The sequence below is a fragment of the Epinephelus lanceolatus genome, chromosome 8, assembly GCF_041903045.1.
Source record: "Epinephelus lanceolatus isolate andai-2023 chromosome 8, ASM4190304v1, whole genome shotgun sequence".
In the NCBI taxonomy this organism is placed as follows: Eukaryota; Metazoa; Chordata; class Actinopteri; order Perciformes; family Serranidae; genus Epinephelus; species Epinephelus lanceolatus.
In genome coordinates, this window is record NC_135741.1 from 7140522 (window position 1) to 7159022 (window position 18501).

General features: G+C 38.1%; 2 protein-coding genes across 2 annotated transcripts; one reads left to right on the plus strand and one right to left on the minus strand.

The window, feature by feature from the left end:
• Positions 1-101: 101 nt before the first annotated feature.
• On the plus strand, positions 102-7225 carry LOC117257932 (ciliary microtubule-associated protein 3). Its single transcript, XM_033628350.2, has 5 exons — positions 102-330; positions 505-603; positions 2924-3057; positions 3144-3261; positions 7089-7225. The coding sequence occupies exons 1-5, from the start codon at positions 181-183 to the stop codon at positions 7152-7154; spliced, it is 567 nt and encodes a 188-aa protein (XP_033484241.1). The 5' UTR covers positions 102-180; the 3' UTR covers positions 7155-7225.
• Positions 7226-7284: 59 nt separating this feature from the next.
• Positions 7285-17735, minus strand: taf8 (TAF8 RNA polymerase II, TATA box binding protein (TBP)-associated factor). The gene is made up of 8 exons (XM_033628349.2): positions 17562-17735; positions 15313-15472; positions 13205-13303; positions 13052-13114; positions 12797-12921; positions 12342-12489; positions 12047-12189; positions 7285-7763 (listed from the first exon to the last, which is right to left on the minus strand). Exons 1-8 carry the CDS (start codon positions 17607-17609, stop codon positions 7623-7625), a joined length of 927 nt encoding a protein of 308 aa, XP_033484240.1. The 5' UTR covers positions 17610-17735; the 3' UTR covers positions 7285-7622.
• Between the last annotated feature and the right edge of the window lie 766 nt (positions 17736-18501).

The window sequence follows — 18501 nt, forward strand, 5'->3', positions numbered from 1 at the left end:
TTAGCGCCAACTGAGGAAATGTCATCCATCTGTATAATGCAGGGACTCAGCTGTCATCATGGTTGCCATCGTTACCACAAGTCAAAACACGACCACGTCATCGCAGCTGAATGTACGCGAGCGTGACTTTACTCTTTCCTTCAGTTTCCGTCGCTTTCTTGACCACAGGTTGTTCCCAACATGTCAGCAGCTCCTGTTCACAGAGTATTCTTTGGCAGCTCTCAGGAGAGGAGACTCTTTCCCCTCCATTATGCTCCGGACCGGCTGGGAAACCAAATGTCACGACAGGAAGTGCCTGACCTCGGCCCCGGCTGCTATGACAACCATGAGGTCCGTCTCTTTGATATCTGACATACATTTTTCTCTCAGTATAATCTGTCCTTGTCACATCTTTTGATACAGAAATCAATGCATTTTGAAACCATACTTTGCAGTTGGTTTGCTTTATTAAGTGTAACTATTACATGACTATAGGAAGTGTAAATGTTTCCATCTCCTGCACAGTTTGGCACCATGCTGTATGCCTTAGAGAAGACACCGGGGAGTAAGAAGGGATACGGTCTGTCTGCCAGGACCGCGTTGCGTTTTCCGTCCTGCAACAAGGTACATGACACACATTTACCACTAATGAGTAACCTGCTCTGTCAGCTCTGGATCACACTTTATAATAGTGGCACAAGTCATACACTCACAGCAGGGGTGTAAATAAAGACAGTGCAGGCTGTGCGGTTACACAGGGGCCTGTGGGGTGGAGGGGCCCCTTGTAAATAATCCACAACTACATCTGTGTTCAAAGAAGAGCTCACATTAAATTAAAAATGAAAACTTCTCTTTTATTTTTGGTAAAATAACTAGTAGCAAGCTATAACAAAATTACACTCACTGGCCACTTTATTAGGTACACCTGTTCAACTGCTGGTTAACGCAAATAGTTTATGCATTTAGGCATGTAGACATGGGCTGTGACTCAATTCAGGGGCTGCAGCCTTTGCAGTCGACGTCGGCCACGTCCTTTGAAAACCACATCAGCCAAACCAGACGGTCTCCGAAATGGGACGGTGTGGTCTGCAGAGGATTTCCTGGTTGCATCACTAGTTGTTCTCATCCCGAACCGTTGGCATTTCCTGTTACCTAGCAACCAGCTGCACTTTACAAAAGAAGGAGTAAGCTAGTAAGTTAGTTAGCCCTAAATCATGGACCCACAGATTGTTATTTTATATATATTTTTGTAATCTAATACTAGGCCGGCAGTAGATCAGTCCATAGGGACTTGGGTTGGGAACCGGAGGGTCGCCTGTTGAAGTCCCCGTCCAGACCAAAATATGGAGCATGGACTGGTAGCTGGAGAGGTGCCAGTTCACCTCCTGGGCACTGCCGAGGTGCCCCTGAGCAAGGCACCGAACCCCCCAACTGCTCGGAGCGCCTGTCATTGGCAGCCCACTCTGACATCTCTCCACTTAGTGCATGTATAGGTCCAGTTTGTGCATGTGTGTGTTTGGACCTGTGTGTAATTGACAACAGAGTGAAAAATTGAATTTCCCCTCAGGGATTAATAAAGTATATAAAATTTAAAAAAAAAAAAAATTCAAAAAGAGATGATTCACCACCAGAAACACCGCCGTTTGATGTATTTCAGGCTGATGGAGGACCGTTTTCAGATTAACTAGCTAATAGTAATGTAAACAACAGCTAACAACTCTTAGTTAACTTATATATAATCATCACCGGCATGCAATGCATCTTGGGATAGGCTGGGCCACGAAGGCAATCATCCGTTGCATCCTCCAAATTCTGGGAAAGAAGGCTGCATTTCTTGACCACATTTGAAGGAGCCTTCGAAATGAACGTGGCATGGTTGTTGGTGCCAGACGGGCTCTGAGTATTTACTAGGATTTTCACACACAACCATCTCTAGGGTTTACAGAGGATGGTCCCAAAAAGAGAAAATATCCAGTGAGCCAAAATGCCTTGTTGTTGCCAGAGGTCAGAGGAGAATGACCAGACTGGTTCAAGATGATAGAAAGGCAACAGGAAGTCAAATAACCACTGGTTCCAACCAAGGTCTGCAGAAGACCATCTCTGAAGCAACAACACGTCCAACCTTGAAGCAGATGGGCTACAGCAGCAGAAGACCACACCAGGTGCCACTCCTGTCAGCTAACAACAGGAAACTGAGGCTACAGTTCACACAGGCTCACTAAAACTGGACAATAGAAGATTGGAAAAACGTTGCCTGGTCTGATGAGTCTGGATTTCTGCTGCCACATTCAGATGGTAGGGTCAGAATTTGGTGTGAACAACATGGAAGCATGGATCCATCCTGCCTTGTATCAACGCTTCAGGCTGCTGCTGGTGGTGTAATGGTGTGGGGGAGATTTTCTTAGTACCAACTGAGCATGGTTTAAACACCACAGCCTACCTGAGTATTGTTGCTGAGCGTGTCCATCCCTTTATGACCACAGTGTACCCATCTTCTGATGGCTACTTCCAGCAGGATAACGCACCATGTCACACCATGAGTTCACTGTACTCCAATGGCCTCCACAGTCACCAGATCTCAGTCCAATAGAGCACCTTTGGGATGTGGATAGTTAAATTTTTAACAAAACATGAAATTGTTTCAGCTTGTCGTACATTTTGTAATTTTTTAACTAACTGTGTCAGATGGATGCAGCAGGGTAAAAAGTAAAAAAATTACCTCTGAAATGTAGTGGAATAAAAGTGGAACATGCTATGAGTACATGAGCAAATGTACTTTAGTCACATTCTACCGCTGCTAAAAATTTCGACGTATTGGCCACTACTGCTTTGCTTTGACCGCTCTTTGTAAAATCAGTCTCTTGTGATTCCCCTAATGTATCACTGGAATACCCCTTTCAGCATGTCAAATTTAATTAAATTTTTTTGCAATATCTATCACTAGACAGCGACCCCTTCCCCACAGCAGTACCAGCAGGATCAAAGCCAGTCCACAGTCGCCCCTCCTGGCAAAACCCCTTTCAACTCAACCACACAGAGGTTCAAAAGCACGTCATGTACAGCTGAGGACAGCCCAGGGTGAGACAGAGACACACACTGTCTGACACACAGCTCTAATGTAACAGTGATTCACTGAGCTGAAAGATTTTAATTCTGTGATACAGGCCTGGGACCTACACTCATGATGCAGTGACAAACAGGAAAGTGAGCTGGCCGATGTGCTTTGGGAGGCCAGACAGATCCAGAATGCCTCAGATGGAAAAGAAGTCACTCAAAGTGAAGGTAAGGTTTTGACTCCAAATTGTGAAACAATCTTGAAAACTTGGCAACTGATTCATACATGTGGAGCCATACCCATTTTCAAGTTAAAATCAGAGATACAATACAAAAAACAAAAATATGATAGCTATGACTTGTTAATGACATTTTTATGGCAAGCTGTACTGTTATTTTTTGTGACTGAACTATTAATTGATATAATAATTATAATTAAAATTGATGCCAATGCCATACTCCATACTGCCATAATTATTTCATTAATTATAATTGACGGTTACAACATATATTATGTTTAAAAGAAGTCATATAAAAATCATAGTATAGTATGTTTAAAAAAAAGTCACGAAAGAAGTTAAAGTAGAGCATGTTAAGAAACATCAGGAAGAAAAAGTCATAGTATAGTATAATAAAAAAAAAAGTCATAGTAAAAAACATGTGGAAGAAAAAGTCGTAGTATGTGAAGAAATATCAGACAAAAAGTCACAGTATACCATGTTAAAAAGAGCCATACTAGTCATACTATACTATGACTTTTTCGTGATGTTGGACGACATACTATGCGATGATGTTTTTTTTGTGATTTTGGACGACATGCTATACTATGACTTTTTTCATGATTTTGGATGACATACTATGACGTTTTTTCGTGATGTTGGACGACATACTATACTATGGCGTTTTTTCATGATTTTGGACGACATACTATACTATGACGTTTTTTCATGATTTTGGACGACATGCTATACTATGACGTTTTTTCATGATTTTGGACGACATGCTATACTATGACTTTTTTCATGATTTGGAAGACATACTATACTATGACGTTTTTTCATGATTGTGGACAACATGCTATACTGTAACGTTTTTTTTTGTGATTTTGGACGACATGCTATACTATGGTGTTTTTTCATGATTTTGGACGACATGCTATACTATGACGTTTTTTTTAACCTTATTTTGATGACATACTATACTATGACGTTTTTCGTGATTTTGGACGACATACTATACTATGACTTTTTTCATGATTTTGGACGACATGTTATACTATGACGTTTTTTTTAATCTTATTTTGGACGACATACTATACTATGACGTTTTTTCATGATTTTGGACGACATGCTATACTATGACGTTTTTTCATGATTTTTGACGACATACTATACGATGACGTTTTTTTGTGATTTTGGACGACATGCTATACTACAACGTTTTTTCATGATTTTGGACGACATGCTATACTATGACTTTTTTCATGATTTTGGATGACATACTATGACATTTTTTTGTGATGTTGGATGACATGCTATACTACAACGTTTTTTCGTGATTTTGGACGACATACTATACTATGACGTTTTTTCATGATTTTGGATGACATGTTATACTGTAACGTTTTTTTTTTTTTGTGATTTTGGACGACATGACTATGGCGTTTTTTCATGATTTTGGACGACATGCTATACTATGACATTTTTTTTAATCTTATTTTGATGACATACTATACTATGATGTTTTTTCATGATTTTGGACGACATACTATACAATGACGTTTTTTTGTGATTTTGGACGACATGCTATACTACAACGTTTTTTCATGATTTTGGACGACATGTTATACTATGACGTTTTTTTGTGATTTTGGACGACATGCTATACTACAGCGTTTTTTCATGATTTTGGACGACATGCTATACTATGACTTTTTTCATGATTTAAGATGACATACTATGACGTTTTTTCGTGATGTTGGACGACATGCTATACTATGACGTTTTTTCGTGATTTTGGACAACATACTATACTATGACATTTTTTTTAATCTTATTTCGATGACATAGTCATCAACATGACATAGTATGATATCTCGTCTAAAATCATGAAAAAATGTTATAGTATAGCATGTGAAAAATTCATTGTCTCCACATGCTATACTACGTTTTTTCATGATTTTGGACAACATGCTATACTATGACTTTTTTCATGATTTTGGATGACATACTATGACGTTTTTTCGTGATGTTGGACGACATGCTATACTATGACGTTTTTTCGTGATTTTGGACGACATGCTATACTGTAACTTTTTTTTTGTGATTTTGGACGACATGCTATACTATGACGTTTTTTCATGATTTTGGACGACATGCTATACTATGACGTTTTTTCATGATTTTGGACGACATACTATACTATGATGTTTTTTCATGATTTTGGACGACTATGACGTGTTTTCATGATTTTGGACAACGTGCTATACTATGATTTTTTTCATGATTTTGGACAACATACTATACTATGACGTTTTTTCATGATTTGGAAGACATACTATACTATGACGTTTTTTCATGATTTTGGACGACATACTATACTACAACGTTTTTTCATGATTTTGGATGACATGCTATACTATGACATTTTTTCATGATTTAGGACGACATGCTATACTATGACGTTTTTTTGTGATTTTGGACGACATGCTATACTATGACGTTTTTTCGTGATTTTGGACATGCTATACTATGACATTTTTTCGTGATTTTGGACAACATGCTATACTATGACGTTTTTTCATGATTTTGGACAACATGCTATACTGTGAGGTTTTTTCATGATTTTGGACGACATGCTATACTATGACGTTTTTTCATAATTTTGGATGACATACTATGACGTTTTTTCATAATTTTGGACAACATACTATACTATGACGTTTTTTCATAATTTTGGACGACATAGTATACTATGACTTCTTTTTCATGATTTTGGACGAAATATTATGACGTTTTTTTGTCATGATTTTGGACGACATACTATACTATGACCTTTTTTCATGTTTTTGGACGACATGCTATACTATGACATTTTTTCATGATTTTGGACGACATACTATGACTTTTTTCATGATTTGGAAGACATACTATACTATGACGTTTTTTCATGATTTTGGACGACATGCTATACTATGACATTTTTTCGTGATTTTGGATAACATGCTATACTATGACGTTTTTTCATGATTTTGGACAACATGCTATACTGTGAGGTTTTTCCATGATTTTGGACGACATGCTATACTATGACATTTTTTCATAATTTTGGACGACATACTATGACGTTTCTTCATAATTTTGGACGATATGCTATACCATGATTTTTTTTTATAATTTTGGATGACATACTATACTATACCATGACGACATACTATACTATTAAGTATAGTAAAGTGTCCTTGTATGATATGCTGTTATGAAAAAAAAAGGTTGTAGTGTAGCATGTCATCCAAAATCATGAAAAACGTCATAATATAGCATGTCATCCAAAATCAGAAAAAACGTCATAGTATAGCATGTCGTCCAAGATCACAAAAACACGACATAGTATGGTATCTCGTCTAAAATCATGAAAAAATGTCATAGTATAGCATGTGAAAAATTCATTGTCTCCACATTTTGAGATACATGACAGGAAGGGTATGAAAAATATAATCTGAAAAGTAGCCAATGCTGTCAGATTAACAACAGTACTTAAGTAAATGTACTTAGTTACATTCCCCCACCATCTACACAAAACCCACATTCTTCTCATCCACGTCCTGGCAAGAAAGTCTATAAGTGCATTTCCCAAAATGTCAAACAGTTCATTTAAAGAGTTTGATGTACACATTAAGTATCATGTTTTGAGAGATGTAACTGATCCTGTACAAAATTACACACAGTTGCTGCTGAAAAACAATTTTTTATAGGAATTCTATTCAGTGGGATGAATACCTAATACGTCTTGTCATACAGTAAGAGTAACATCTAATGCTCTTCATTTTCTTTCAGCTTAACAGTGAAAAGGAGTTCCTGAAGCACAGCAGCAGACTCGCCTACCTGAGTTTGTACTATTAACAATAAAGCTGATGGATGAAAACACATGTGACACTGATGTAAGATGGAATCTTTGTCTTATTATTTACCTGAACTTTTACTGTAAATGTACTGGACAGAAACCACTGTCAAAACAAGATGGATATCAGAGTTTGGAAAAAAAGGAATAGTTCTCTTTATTCACAAATGACTGGATTCCTGTATGATCTGTATGTCACACCATGATGTTGCTTACAAAGTAATATCACAAATTTTTAACAAAGTGAGTGCTTGCTGAAAAAAATGACAATTAACACAACAAAATGCAGTTCTCTCTTCAATAGAAGGCATTCAGCATACAAAAAGCCAACAGCATCCGATGGTCCCGGCTCACACAGCAGGTCTCTACACCGGGCTGCTCCTCTCTGTGGGGGGAGTCACTGACTGGACCACTGAAAGCACCAACCACTGTGGCAAATATGAGTCTTTTGGTTCAGGGTGGGCTCTGGCTCATTTCTTCCTCCTCACTTTGGGTTTCTTAACTGGCCGAAGGTACGGGTTGTCGATCACATTGTCCTCACTAGCCTTTGTAGAAGGAACAACGCCGCTGGGAGGAAGTATGGAGTTCTCTTTGTCAGCCCCGGGATCATCCTGAGTGAGGGAAACAGAAAAAAAGGACAGACGTGAGCAATCATTGTAGGACAGGAACAGTTTGACATTTTGGGAAATTAGTGGTTAGATGAAAAGATTGATAGCACTCATGTCTGTGGGTTGAGTATAGAACTAGAGCCAGCAAGAAATTAGCTTAGCTCTTCGCAGGATGGTCAGGGCGATGGTATGTGAGGGTGTCATAGTGTGGTATGTTAAAAAAAAGTCAAAGTATCGTATATTAAAAAAGGTCAGAAAAAGTCATAGTATAGTATGTTTTTAAAAAAGTCATAGTGTAGCATGTTAAAAAAAAGTCATAGTATAGCATGTTAAAAAGTCATAGTGTAGCATGTTAAAAAAAGTCATAGTATAGCATGTTAAAAAAAGACATAGTGTAGCATGTTAAAAAAAAGACATGGTGTAGCATGTTAAAAGTCATAGTGTAGCATGTTAAAAAAGTCATAGTGTAGCATGTTTAAAAAAAGTCATAGTATAGCATGTTAAAAGTCATAGCGTAGCATGTTAAAAAAAGTCATAGTATAGCATGTTAAAAAGTCAGTGTAGCATGTTAAAAAAAAGTCATAGTATAGCATGTTAAAAGTCATAGTGTAGCATGTTAAAAAAGACAGTGTAGCATGTTAAAAAAAAGTCATAGTGTAGCATATTAAAAAAAAGTCATAGTATAGCATGTTAAAAGTCATAGCGTAGCATGTTAAAAAAAGTCATAGTATAGCATGTTAAAAGTCATAGCGTATCATGTTAAAAAAAGTCATAGTATAGCATGTTAAAAGTCATAGTGTAGCATGTAAAAAAAAAGCCATAGTGTAGCATGTTAAAAAAAAGTCATAGTCATAGTGTAGCATGTTAAAAAAAAGTCATAGTATAGCATGCAGGGTTCCTACACATTTGGAATTTCAAAATTCCATACTTTTCCATACCCTAATTTCCAGACTTCTCAGCGTTTTTATTTATTTATTTATTTTTTATAGAGTACATGCGACATCTGAGTAAATATATCAGTGTATCATATTTCACATCATATTTAATTATTCTTAATAGGCGATTGTAGCCAAGTACCATAATGGCATGCAAATAAAAACTCAGGTAAGTTCAATGTCTGGGCTGAGGCAAAAAGGTTGGGACTCTCGGTGCAAGCGATGCAGCAACGAGACGTCGGTGTTTTTTCTTTTCATGTGGCTCAGAATCGCCTTGTCCCCCATGTTGGCGATGCAGGGTTCAACGCTAAGGTTTTTTTTCACTTGCGAGGTCGGGCAAGTTGGTCAGAGATCTACTTGCTCGAAGTCAGTTTTTACTTGCCCTATAAAAATTGTTTAATTTAAGCGCCTATCAAATAACAAAGACGGCAGTTATTTTTATGTTATGTAATCTTTATTCACACTGTATTTATTAATTAAAACAACATACGTCATGTATTGTAGCTTAATTCCTACACAAAAATGACAGTGTCAGGGCTTAAAGTGAAAAATTTCACATGCGTGAAACTTTTTTGTATGCTTGCAAAGCACAGCCTGCTGGGATGTTTCTATGTATCTACTGGCACCAGAAGGGCTCTTTAGGACTAAGTACATACAGTACATTTGTGCACAGTATGAGCAGGTGAAATGTCTGTCTAGCTTACATATGAGGTGTCTCAGGTGTCTTAGGAACATACAATTTTATTGAATATAATAAAAGTAAAAAGTCACTTGACATGCTGCTGTTTTGTGCTATGACCTATTTAAATGCTGGAAGGTGTTATTTACGTGACAACGCCTGAACGCAACACAAGCTCAGCACCAAGAGTGCCGTGCTGCGCTGCTGTGCGAGCAGCGTGTTTGTCTGTGCGTTTGTTGCTGGTTATTTACACAGTGTCCATAACAATAACTTTGTCAGCTGACAAACTGCACCGGGCTCGGGGTCAGGTTTGGTCAGGAAAATGCGGCCCAAGCAGCTCTAGCGTGCTCACCTGTGTGTGTGGCGGAACTCTGCCGTGCGCGATACAGAGAGCAGAGGAGAATTGTTAACGCGTGACCATGTAGAGACAGAAATGACACGATGACATAACACTATAAATAGTAGGCCTATATTGTTATGTTATTATATGAAGCGTCTGTCACGCAAAATAATATGACTTTAGTTTATGAAGAGGTAAGACAGAGCTCTCTCCTCTCCTCTACATAGAGCAGCATGTAGCGGACTGGTCATACCAATTGTCAATCGGATAAAAGGAGCGGTATGTTTTCTGAGACGTTTGCTCTCACACAAAATGTGCCTGGCCCGGCATAAAACACGATCCGGATTGATTAAATTATTTTTGGAAATACCTAATTTTCTATTTTAGAAAACAGTATTTTAGAACAGTGGTAAGAGTCTGGAAACATAAATATTTTCCCATACTTTATATTTAATTTTCGATACTTTTTAATACCTGGAAATTGATCAAATTTATTTCCATACTTTTCCATACTTACGTAGGAACCCTGTAACATGTTAAAAGTCATAGTATAGCATGTTAAAAAAGTCACAGTATAGCATGTTAAAAAAGTCACAGTATAACATGTTAAAAGTCATAGTGTAGCATGTTAAAAAAGTCATAGTATAACATGTTAAAAGTCATAGTGTAGCATGTTAAAAAAGTCATAGTATAGCATGTTAAAAAAAGTCATAGTATAACATGTTAAAAAAGTCAGTATAGCATGTTAAAAGTCATAGTATAGCATGTTAAAAAAGTCATAGTATAACATGTTAAAAGTCGCAGTATATCATGTTAAAAAAGTCACAGTATATCATGTTAAAAAAGTCACAGTAAGTCATGTTAAAAAAGTCACAGTATATCATGTTAAAAAAGTCACAGTATATCATGTTAAAAAGTCACAATATGTCATGTTAAAAAAGTCACAGTATAGCATGTTAAAAAAGTCACAGTATAACATGTTAAAAGTCATAGTGTAGCATGTTAAAAAAGTCATAGTATAACATGTTAAAAGTCATAGTGTAGCATGTTAAAAAAGTCATAGTATAACATGTTAAAAGTCATAGTGTAGCATGTTAAAAACGTCATAGTATAGCATGTTAAAAAAAGTCATAGTATAACATGTTAAAAAAGTCAGTATAGCATGTTAAAAAAGTCATAGTATGGCATGTTAAAAAAGTCATAGTATAACATGTTAAAAGTCACAGTATATCATGTTAAAAAGTCACAGTATAGCATGTTAAAAAAGTCACAGTATATCATGTTAAAAAGTCACAGTATGTCATGTTAAAAAAGTCACAGTATGTCATGTTAAAAAAGTCACAGTATATCATGTTAAAAAGTCACAGTATGTCATGTTAAAAAAGTCACAGTATATCATGTTAAAAAGTCACAGCATAGCATGTTAAAAAAGTCACAGTGTGTCATGTTAAAAAGTCACAGGATATCATGTTAAAAAAGTCACAGTATGTCATGTTAAAAAAGTCAGTATGTCATGTTAAAATAGTCATTGTATAGCATGTTAAAAATGTCATAGTACAGTATGTTAAAAAGGTTAGAAAAAAGCCATAGTATAGTATGTTAAAAAGTCACAGTATAGCATGTTAAAAAATGTAGTACAGTATATAGTACAGTATGTTAAAAAGGTCAGAAAAAGCCATAGTATAGTGGATGGGTACTGCCCCAGGTCAAGTGTGTGTATTTGAACCCTACTAATGCAATTTATTGAAATCTCACCTCCCAGCTTGTTCATTGGCCAGAAGTTTTGCTGCCACTTACCTACACCTGTTGCTTCCTGGCCAATAAAGAAGCTGGGAGTGGGGATACACAAGCATAGTTCAAGCACGTGCGCTTGTCCTCGTGCGTGACACTTTTCATGAGAAGTGTTTCAAATAGTAAGATTTTAGAAAAAGTGCATGTGTTGGGGAAGTACACAGAATATGACTGAACTGTGGTGAGAATTCCTGGAAACAGGATCCAGATTCCTGGCACTAACCCCTCCACCAGATGCACCATAATAGAGCTACTGTATTCTCTGCATTAAATTTTCCAAATCCAAACCAAGTAGTGCTCTTCGAGGCCCTGCATGACACTGAAGAGGTAGATTTGATACCTGGTACTGGTCAGTAAATCTGAGTTCAAAGAATCCAATTTGCCTTTTCAAATTAATGTCCACGAGTGTGTGGAAACAGTAGCATATTCCCAGGAAGTAACTATTTTTACAACACTGGAAATCTGGGAACTCAGACAGAAACCATGATGGTTGTAAAACTATATATCGGACACTGAGCAAGATCCAGAAGTTAAGACTTACATTGATGATGTTTCCTGCTGTGTTCTCACTGTCCGTCTGGTCGTCCTGCTCAGAGGAGTCTGTCTCCTCTAAGGTCTGTAGTTCCAGCTCTGAGGGCAGGAGGGCACTGAGATAGGGGATGGAGCTTGGTTGTGCTGCGATTACTGAAAACACATTCACAGGAATTTAAACTCATGTAAATATAACATGCTTTCAGAAGCGTAACACACATGCAGAGAACAAACAGACTTGAATGTGCAAACAACATATTACAGCCAGTTTTTTAAATACAGGTCTGCTCGGTGGAATCACTCACATGGGAAGGCGGTGATGTCATCTTTGAAGAGGCTCTGAGTTTCTCCGGTCTTGGCCATGAAGCGTGTGAGCGCTCGCTCCACGTCTCTCCTCTGACTCGCTGCCTTCTCTCTCACCACTTGGTAGTCAGACACAGGCTCTCTGAACGCCTGAGCGCAGAAAGGAAAACACACACACACAAACAAACTTCACTTTCTGATTTTCTTCTTTTTATCACACATAACAAAGGGCACCCTGATAACAGTGGTGAAACTAAATGGTGTTTCCAGCGATTACACTTCATCTTAGTAGAAAATATTACCAAAGAAAAATTCCATTTGTTCAGGGTTTCTTTAAGGCCCCGATCACACAGAGTGTATTTCAGCAGCTGGAGGCAGCTTTTTGTAATTATTTTTAATGAGAATGAAGCTTTCAGGGCCTGAGCATCTCTAATGACAAAGAGGAGTTCTGACTCACGGGTGTTTTGATGTAGGTGTGAGGGTCGGGGAACTCTGGGAAGTGGCTGGGGATATGAGCTGGATGTGTGCGCTTCTGTCCCGCTGACAGTGCTTTAGGAGTCACGGGTGGGTTTGTCACTGGGGCTGAAATTCATCAAATCGAAACACACGCAAAAAAAATAAGTAATACTAGAACCAATGTAGAAAGTGAGACTAGTATTACTCATCAATTTCATAATCCAAACTAACAGTGGACACTAGAGTGTCTACTTACGGGCTGTTATAACCATCCTCTGTGACCTCTTGGCATACACAGGCAGAGTGTCGGCATTGAAACCTGCAGCAAAATAAAACCAGATTAAACAACATCCTCTGTGTTACCTTGTGTTTGCACTGTATTCATATGTCGGTGTCCTCCAGTACCTACCCATTTCAATGAGTGTGACCACTGTATCCGACAGGGTTGGGATGCTTCTGGCTGTGTGTTCACAATAAGCTTTAGCACATCGACCTATTTCAGTTATATCTGCAGAGGGGATGAAAAAACATTTGGGTTTAGAACAAGTCTGCTTATGAAGACTAAACATTTTGCAAGTAAAACGAATGGATGATGAAAGGTGGGATCTAATTTCTGTTCACAGGGATCATTAGCACATGCATTTGGTGATTTCGGATTTATTAAAATAACAGCGCCAATGCACCTGAACTCAATAACAATACAGCTCTGTCTCTTTGTCTTAATAAGATGGAGCAACAGTCCTGATTTTCTGAACCACTTCTCTAAACATGTAATAAAACTATCTTAAAATGACATCCTGAGTGTGTATCATTAGAAAACTACACTGAATCATTTCGGTCACATCGACTGACAGTAGATGACTGTCAACACCTCTGGTTACACAACAAAACTGCTCATTAAGTGATTGAAGCTCACGCAGAATGTGATGTAAAAGCTACAGCTTAACACTTTAAATTTGCTTACAGCAGCAAATGAACAGAGCACAACAAAAAGCTGTATTGAATGTGGATCGGTCACATCTGGACGATGGCCAATACGCATAATAAGGCCAGTATCGGGGCCAACACCGATCCAACAAATCCCCACTACAAACCCAACAGCAGTAATAACAATGATGAATGACCTCCACAAGGATCGAGCTGTGTCTACTAACAAAACAGCCTGAACAAAAGTTTTCATGCCACATTTCTAAGATGTTCAACAAAGAATTTTCACTGCCCTGACGACTACTAAAGATCTACAACACATCAGCAGAGTGACGCGCTACAAAGGAGATGTAAATTATTCTTTTGGTCCAAAACATGTCACAAAACACTTCTCCAGTACTTTATTTTTGTATTTTTGTATTACACCAAGTGTTTACAATTATCTTGCCATCATTGAGGTTGGGTCTGCACTGTGGCAACCAGCAGCACGCAAACTCTCCTGCGTTTAATGTGCTCATACTGTTTTAAGAAGGTTCAATGCATGCTATTCATGGTTTTATTTCTTCATGATTTTAGCCCAGTTCAGACGCAACGAGACGAGTTGAAAATTGCAACTACCTACAATGTGCCATTCTGCAACGTTCTAAAAACCTGCCAGTTCACACCAATGCAACTAGATGAGACAGTGTATCATTTCGAGTCAACAACTCTCTGTACTTCTGTTCTGATATCCAGATTTCAGGCTTATTTTGTGTCCGAATATAATGTGTAGCTTTTTAAAATATGAATGAGGATAGTAATAGTGAGATACTGGCTACAGCTGCATTTGTAGTAGTGATCAAACAGTGAAAATCAGAAACATTAGTTGGACTGTATTCATAATCAATACACCACAATAAGTTAAGTAGTACTACTTAGTTAGTCAATAAGAATGTGTGTGTGTGGGCGGGGCATAAGCACATACAGCGAGCAGCAACAAACTGTCCAACACCGGCACACATGAGGACGGAAACAGAGGGCTCAATGGGGACAGAGCACATGCCATCTGCAGTCATTTTGACTTGACCAGCAGACTTCACTACAAGCTGACTGGTTGTTGATACAGATGACGTGCTTTATGTTCTAAAACCAGCCGCCAGCGATTTAACCAGCTGAGTTACAGGTGGCATCAGAAGTCGAGCTCAGACAGCCAGATCCCACTGCAACGTTCGAAAGCGGTTTCGTCTCGTTGTGAGATCGTTGGTCTGAACTGAGCTTTTAAGTGCCTTGACTAAGGATGGTGGGATGCTTGATGCAGTGTGTTGTTGTTATTGTTGTTGTTGCTGTTTTATATTTGTTCTATGTCGTTTTTGTTACGTGTCTCTCTGTCTACCTACCTATGCTCTGTGTAACACAAACTGCCTCTATGAGGATAATAAAGTTTTCCAAAATAAAGACTAAATGAAAGTTAACTGAAAACAGTTGGTAAATAAAGCATAATGCCCTGCAGAACATTTGTGTGCTCTGTGTTAATTTTTAATACACAAAACATACAAGTGTGCAGCTCTGAGGAAAATGAATGGGGACATCTACTTTAGGATTCATACGTACAGCTCTGCATCATCTCAGTGAGTGTCTCCACTGCTGCCTTCTCCGCGCTCTCGAAGCCACTCTCTGTCAAGAGGGCACTGACAACAACCTGCAGGGTGCGACGTCGGGCCAGGTGGTAGTTCTCTGCAGGGCTGGTAGCTGCTTTACTACCACTCCCACGCTGAAAAACATACAAGAAACAACAGGTGAGAAAAATCCATCAGAAACTTGAAAACTGAGTGTGTCAGTCCTACCTTCAGGTGTACTAAGTTTTTGGTCTATGAGTACTTCACAAAGTACATAAGTGTTGTAAGGTCACAGAGACCCGCTCACAATCAGTCAGGGGCTGCAGTTAATGTGCCTCATCTTGCCAGCCTTTGCTAGCTGACAGCTGTAGAGGAAGTACTCACATCTTTTACATAAATAAAAGTAGAAATGACACGGACTGAAAATATTCAAATGAAGATCCTGAATACAAAACGTTACGTAAAGGGGAACTACACCCATTTTGCCCATTCCCAAAATGCATAAGACACTCGAAAAAAAATCTTAAACATGAACAGCTTCATCCCAAATCCAAAAAATAGAGTGCTAAAACTGAAATTTATGATGTCATAAAGTATAAAGTGCAGAGCTGCTCCATTGACAATGAAACAGGAAGATGTTAGATGAGACTAAGAGCACCTAGAGGAATGTTCTGAGTATGGATCGATTCACAATAACTTTACTTCTGGATAGAAACCCCCTGCGACATGTACATAAAACTAAACGGCTCTGAGCAAACACTGCCTCGATTGGTCAGGTTTAAGCCATCTAAAAAAAAACAGTATCAGTTTAAGTGTACACTATATTTACAATGTTTTCACAAATGTACCTTACCATCAGACAGCTCTTTCAGACAGAGAACTATGCTGTTATCTCAAAGCCTCCAGACTCCACTGACAGAAACGGTTGCTGTACTTCACTGAACATGAGATTTGCTGGCCTGCCTCTGCTTCTCTGATTTAAGTGTGTAAAGTAAAGCAGTAAAAATATTCCAAATGTTATTTACACTTGACCTGATATTAATATTCTTCGGTGTATCTTTTAAGGTGGTGAAAAAACGTTTTGCTGCTGACCTCGTCCAAAGCAGGACATCACTTAGCTTCTGTGTCGATAGATTTGGTTTATCACAGATGCAAAGCAACACAGTAAACAAACTAATGTTTATGGTGCTGGAAATTCACTTTGCAGATGGCACGTATCTCCACCAACTGAAATCAAGCGCCAGTTGTCTGACCACATGTGGCTGGTGCTGTGAGCGCAACGTCTCAGTGATTCAGTTTATATGGGTCCATTTTCTGTTTCTGAACTGAGAACACTACAATTTAATAAAGCTCATTTAAGTATAAAAAAAGAAAACAAATATTCTGTGGTCCACAAAATCAGGCTCCCATTTAGTGTCTATAGAGCAGAGCTGTAGACTCTACCCTATGACATCACAAGTTTGAGATTTACTTCTCTAGTTTCTGGCTTTGAGAGAGAGTAGCTCATGTTCACAGATATTGATTGAACTTTTCTAGGCCATGAAAATGACATGTTGGAGTTCTTAATTTAGGCTGTGCTTACAGAGGTATCATTAACAAAATGTACTTAACGTATCAAAAGTAAAAAAGTACAACACTTTCCCTTGAAAGATAAATTAGGGGAGTACCGTAATAAGTATACAGTAGCATATTATGGAAATGCAAAAGTAAAGTAACGCCAAGTTGGTCAAAATTTGAGTAAATGTACTTAGTTACTGTCCACCACTGCTAGTTGACAAGCTTGACTTACAGGAGCACATGTAGCAACACATTAGCAGGTGTAGCGCTGAGAATCTATATAGGTTGAGAATAATAAATACTGACAAATGAACCCTGGCTTACAAACTAACTACACATTGCATGCTACTCACATTGTCATCGGATAAAGGCGGTTATATTCTTTACAGAAACATGCTCACGATCTGGAAATGTAGCTAACACACATTGACACATACATTCATTAGCATTAGCCACTTAGCCGTAACAACGACAACGCAGCTAAATGTGTCGTCTGTGCTTAAGTACAGCACGACACATTGTTGATTGAGAGAAGTTATTTTAAGTTTTTGGCCCTTGTTTAGACACATTCAGCACTGCTGTTAGCATTTTTCCAAGAAAATGCTAACAGCTAACAGTTAGCCAAACACAGCTAAGCTAGCTGCTTCCTGCTAATGGCGGTGAGCGTATTTTAAAACCGTCTCTTACCCCTCCTGCATTCAGTGAACCTCCCGACGCCACCGCGGGATCCGCCATCTGTAATTTAATTCACTCTGCTCTTTGGATTAAACGTATTTAACACGATAGTGACGAAAACTGTATTTGTCTGACGAGCCGCCGTAGCCGCCGTTCGTAAACACACCGTGAATCTATGTCGTCGTTTCCGTTACAAGACCGGAAGTTTGAATTAACCCGCGGTACAGTTAATAACTCCCTCTAGTGGTTGTGTGTAGACTTACACCCGCAACATTTTCAACGTGTCAGTTCAGGTTTACTGTACTTTTAAATTCGAGGTACTTATTTTGATTTATGCAACTTTATACTGGGAAAATATTGTACCTTTGACTCCACTACACTTGTCTGACAGCTTTATTTTCAGATATATCTGTACGGATGTATATTAACCCTTTGAAATCTGGAGCATCGCTTTTCTTGTGCTGCTCCCAGACTCTTATTGCAAGTAGCCTATTTAAACCTTTATCTTGAGCAAATGGGTGCGATTTCTCTCCAAAAAATTAGAAAAAAGGCAATAAGCAGCTTGGTAAGAAATGTCCCACAAAATGCAATAAATAAATAAATAGATAATAGATTTATAGTTAAGGACAAACTAAAATTATTAATCTTATTTTTACATTTCAAAACTATGTTACAGAATTACTATAATTTTTAAGCACTATTTCCAGGTCGTTTCCTTGTCAGTTTGTTTTTAACTTTCTTTCTTTCTTTCTTACTATTTTTCTTGTTTTTAATTGTCTCTCTTTACTAATTTGTTGCTGATTTCTTGGGTTATTTCTTGTTGCTCAGTGCCTTTTTCCCAGTTTTTTTTAAAGAAATCAAGCCAATTTACTAAGGCTTCACAGGTTTAAACTATCTTATATAAAGTAGTTATGAATAATAATATAATTAGTGCAACTTGACACAAATCTAC

Coding starts and splice junctions, on each gene's coding strand:
- LOC117257932 (XM_033628350.2), top strand. CDS start 181: ATGTCAGCAGCTCCTGTTCACAGAGTATTCTTTGGCAGCTCTCAGGAG. Junction 604..2,923: donor GTTTTCCGTCCTGCAACAAG/GTACATGACACA, acceptor ATCTATCACTAG/ACAGCGACCCCTTCCCCACA. Junction 3,262..7,088: donor AGAAGTCACTCAAAGTGAAG/GTAAGGTTTTGA, acceptor ATTTTCTTTCAG/CTTAACAGTGAAAAGGAGTT.
- taf8 (XM_033628349.2), bottom strand. CDS start 17,609: ATGGCGGATCCCGCGGTGGCGTCGGGAGGTTCACTGAATGCAGGAGGG. Junction 15,473..17,561: donor GTTCACTGAATGCAGGAGGG/GTAAGAGACGGT, acceptor TATGTTTTTCAG/CGTGGGAGTGGTAGTAAAGC. Junction 13,304..15,312: donor CACTGAGATGATGCAGAGCT/GTACGTATGAAT, acceptor TCCCCTCTGCAG/ATATAACTGAAATAGGTCGA.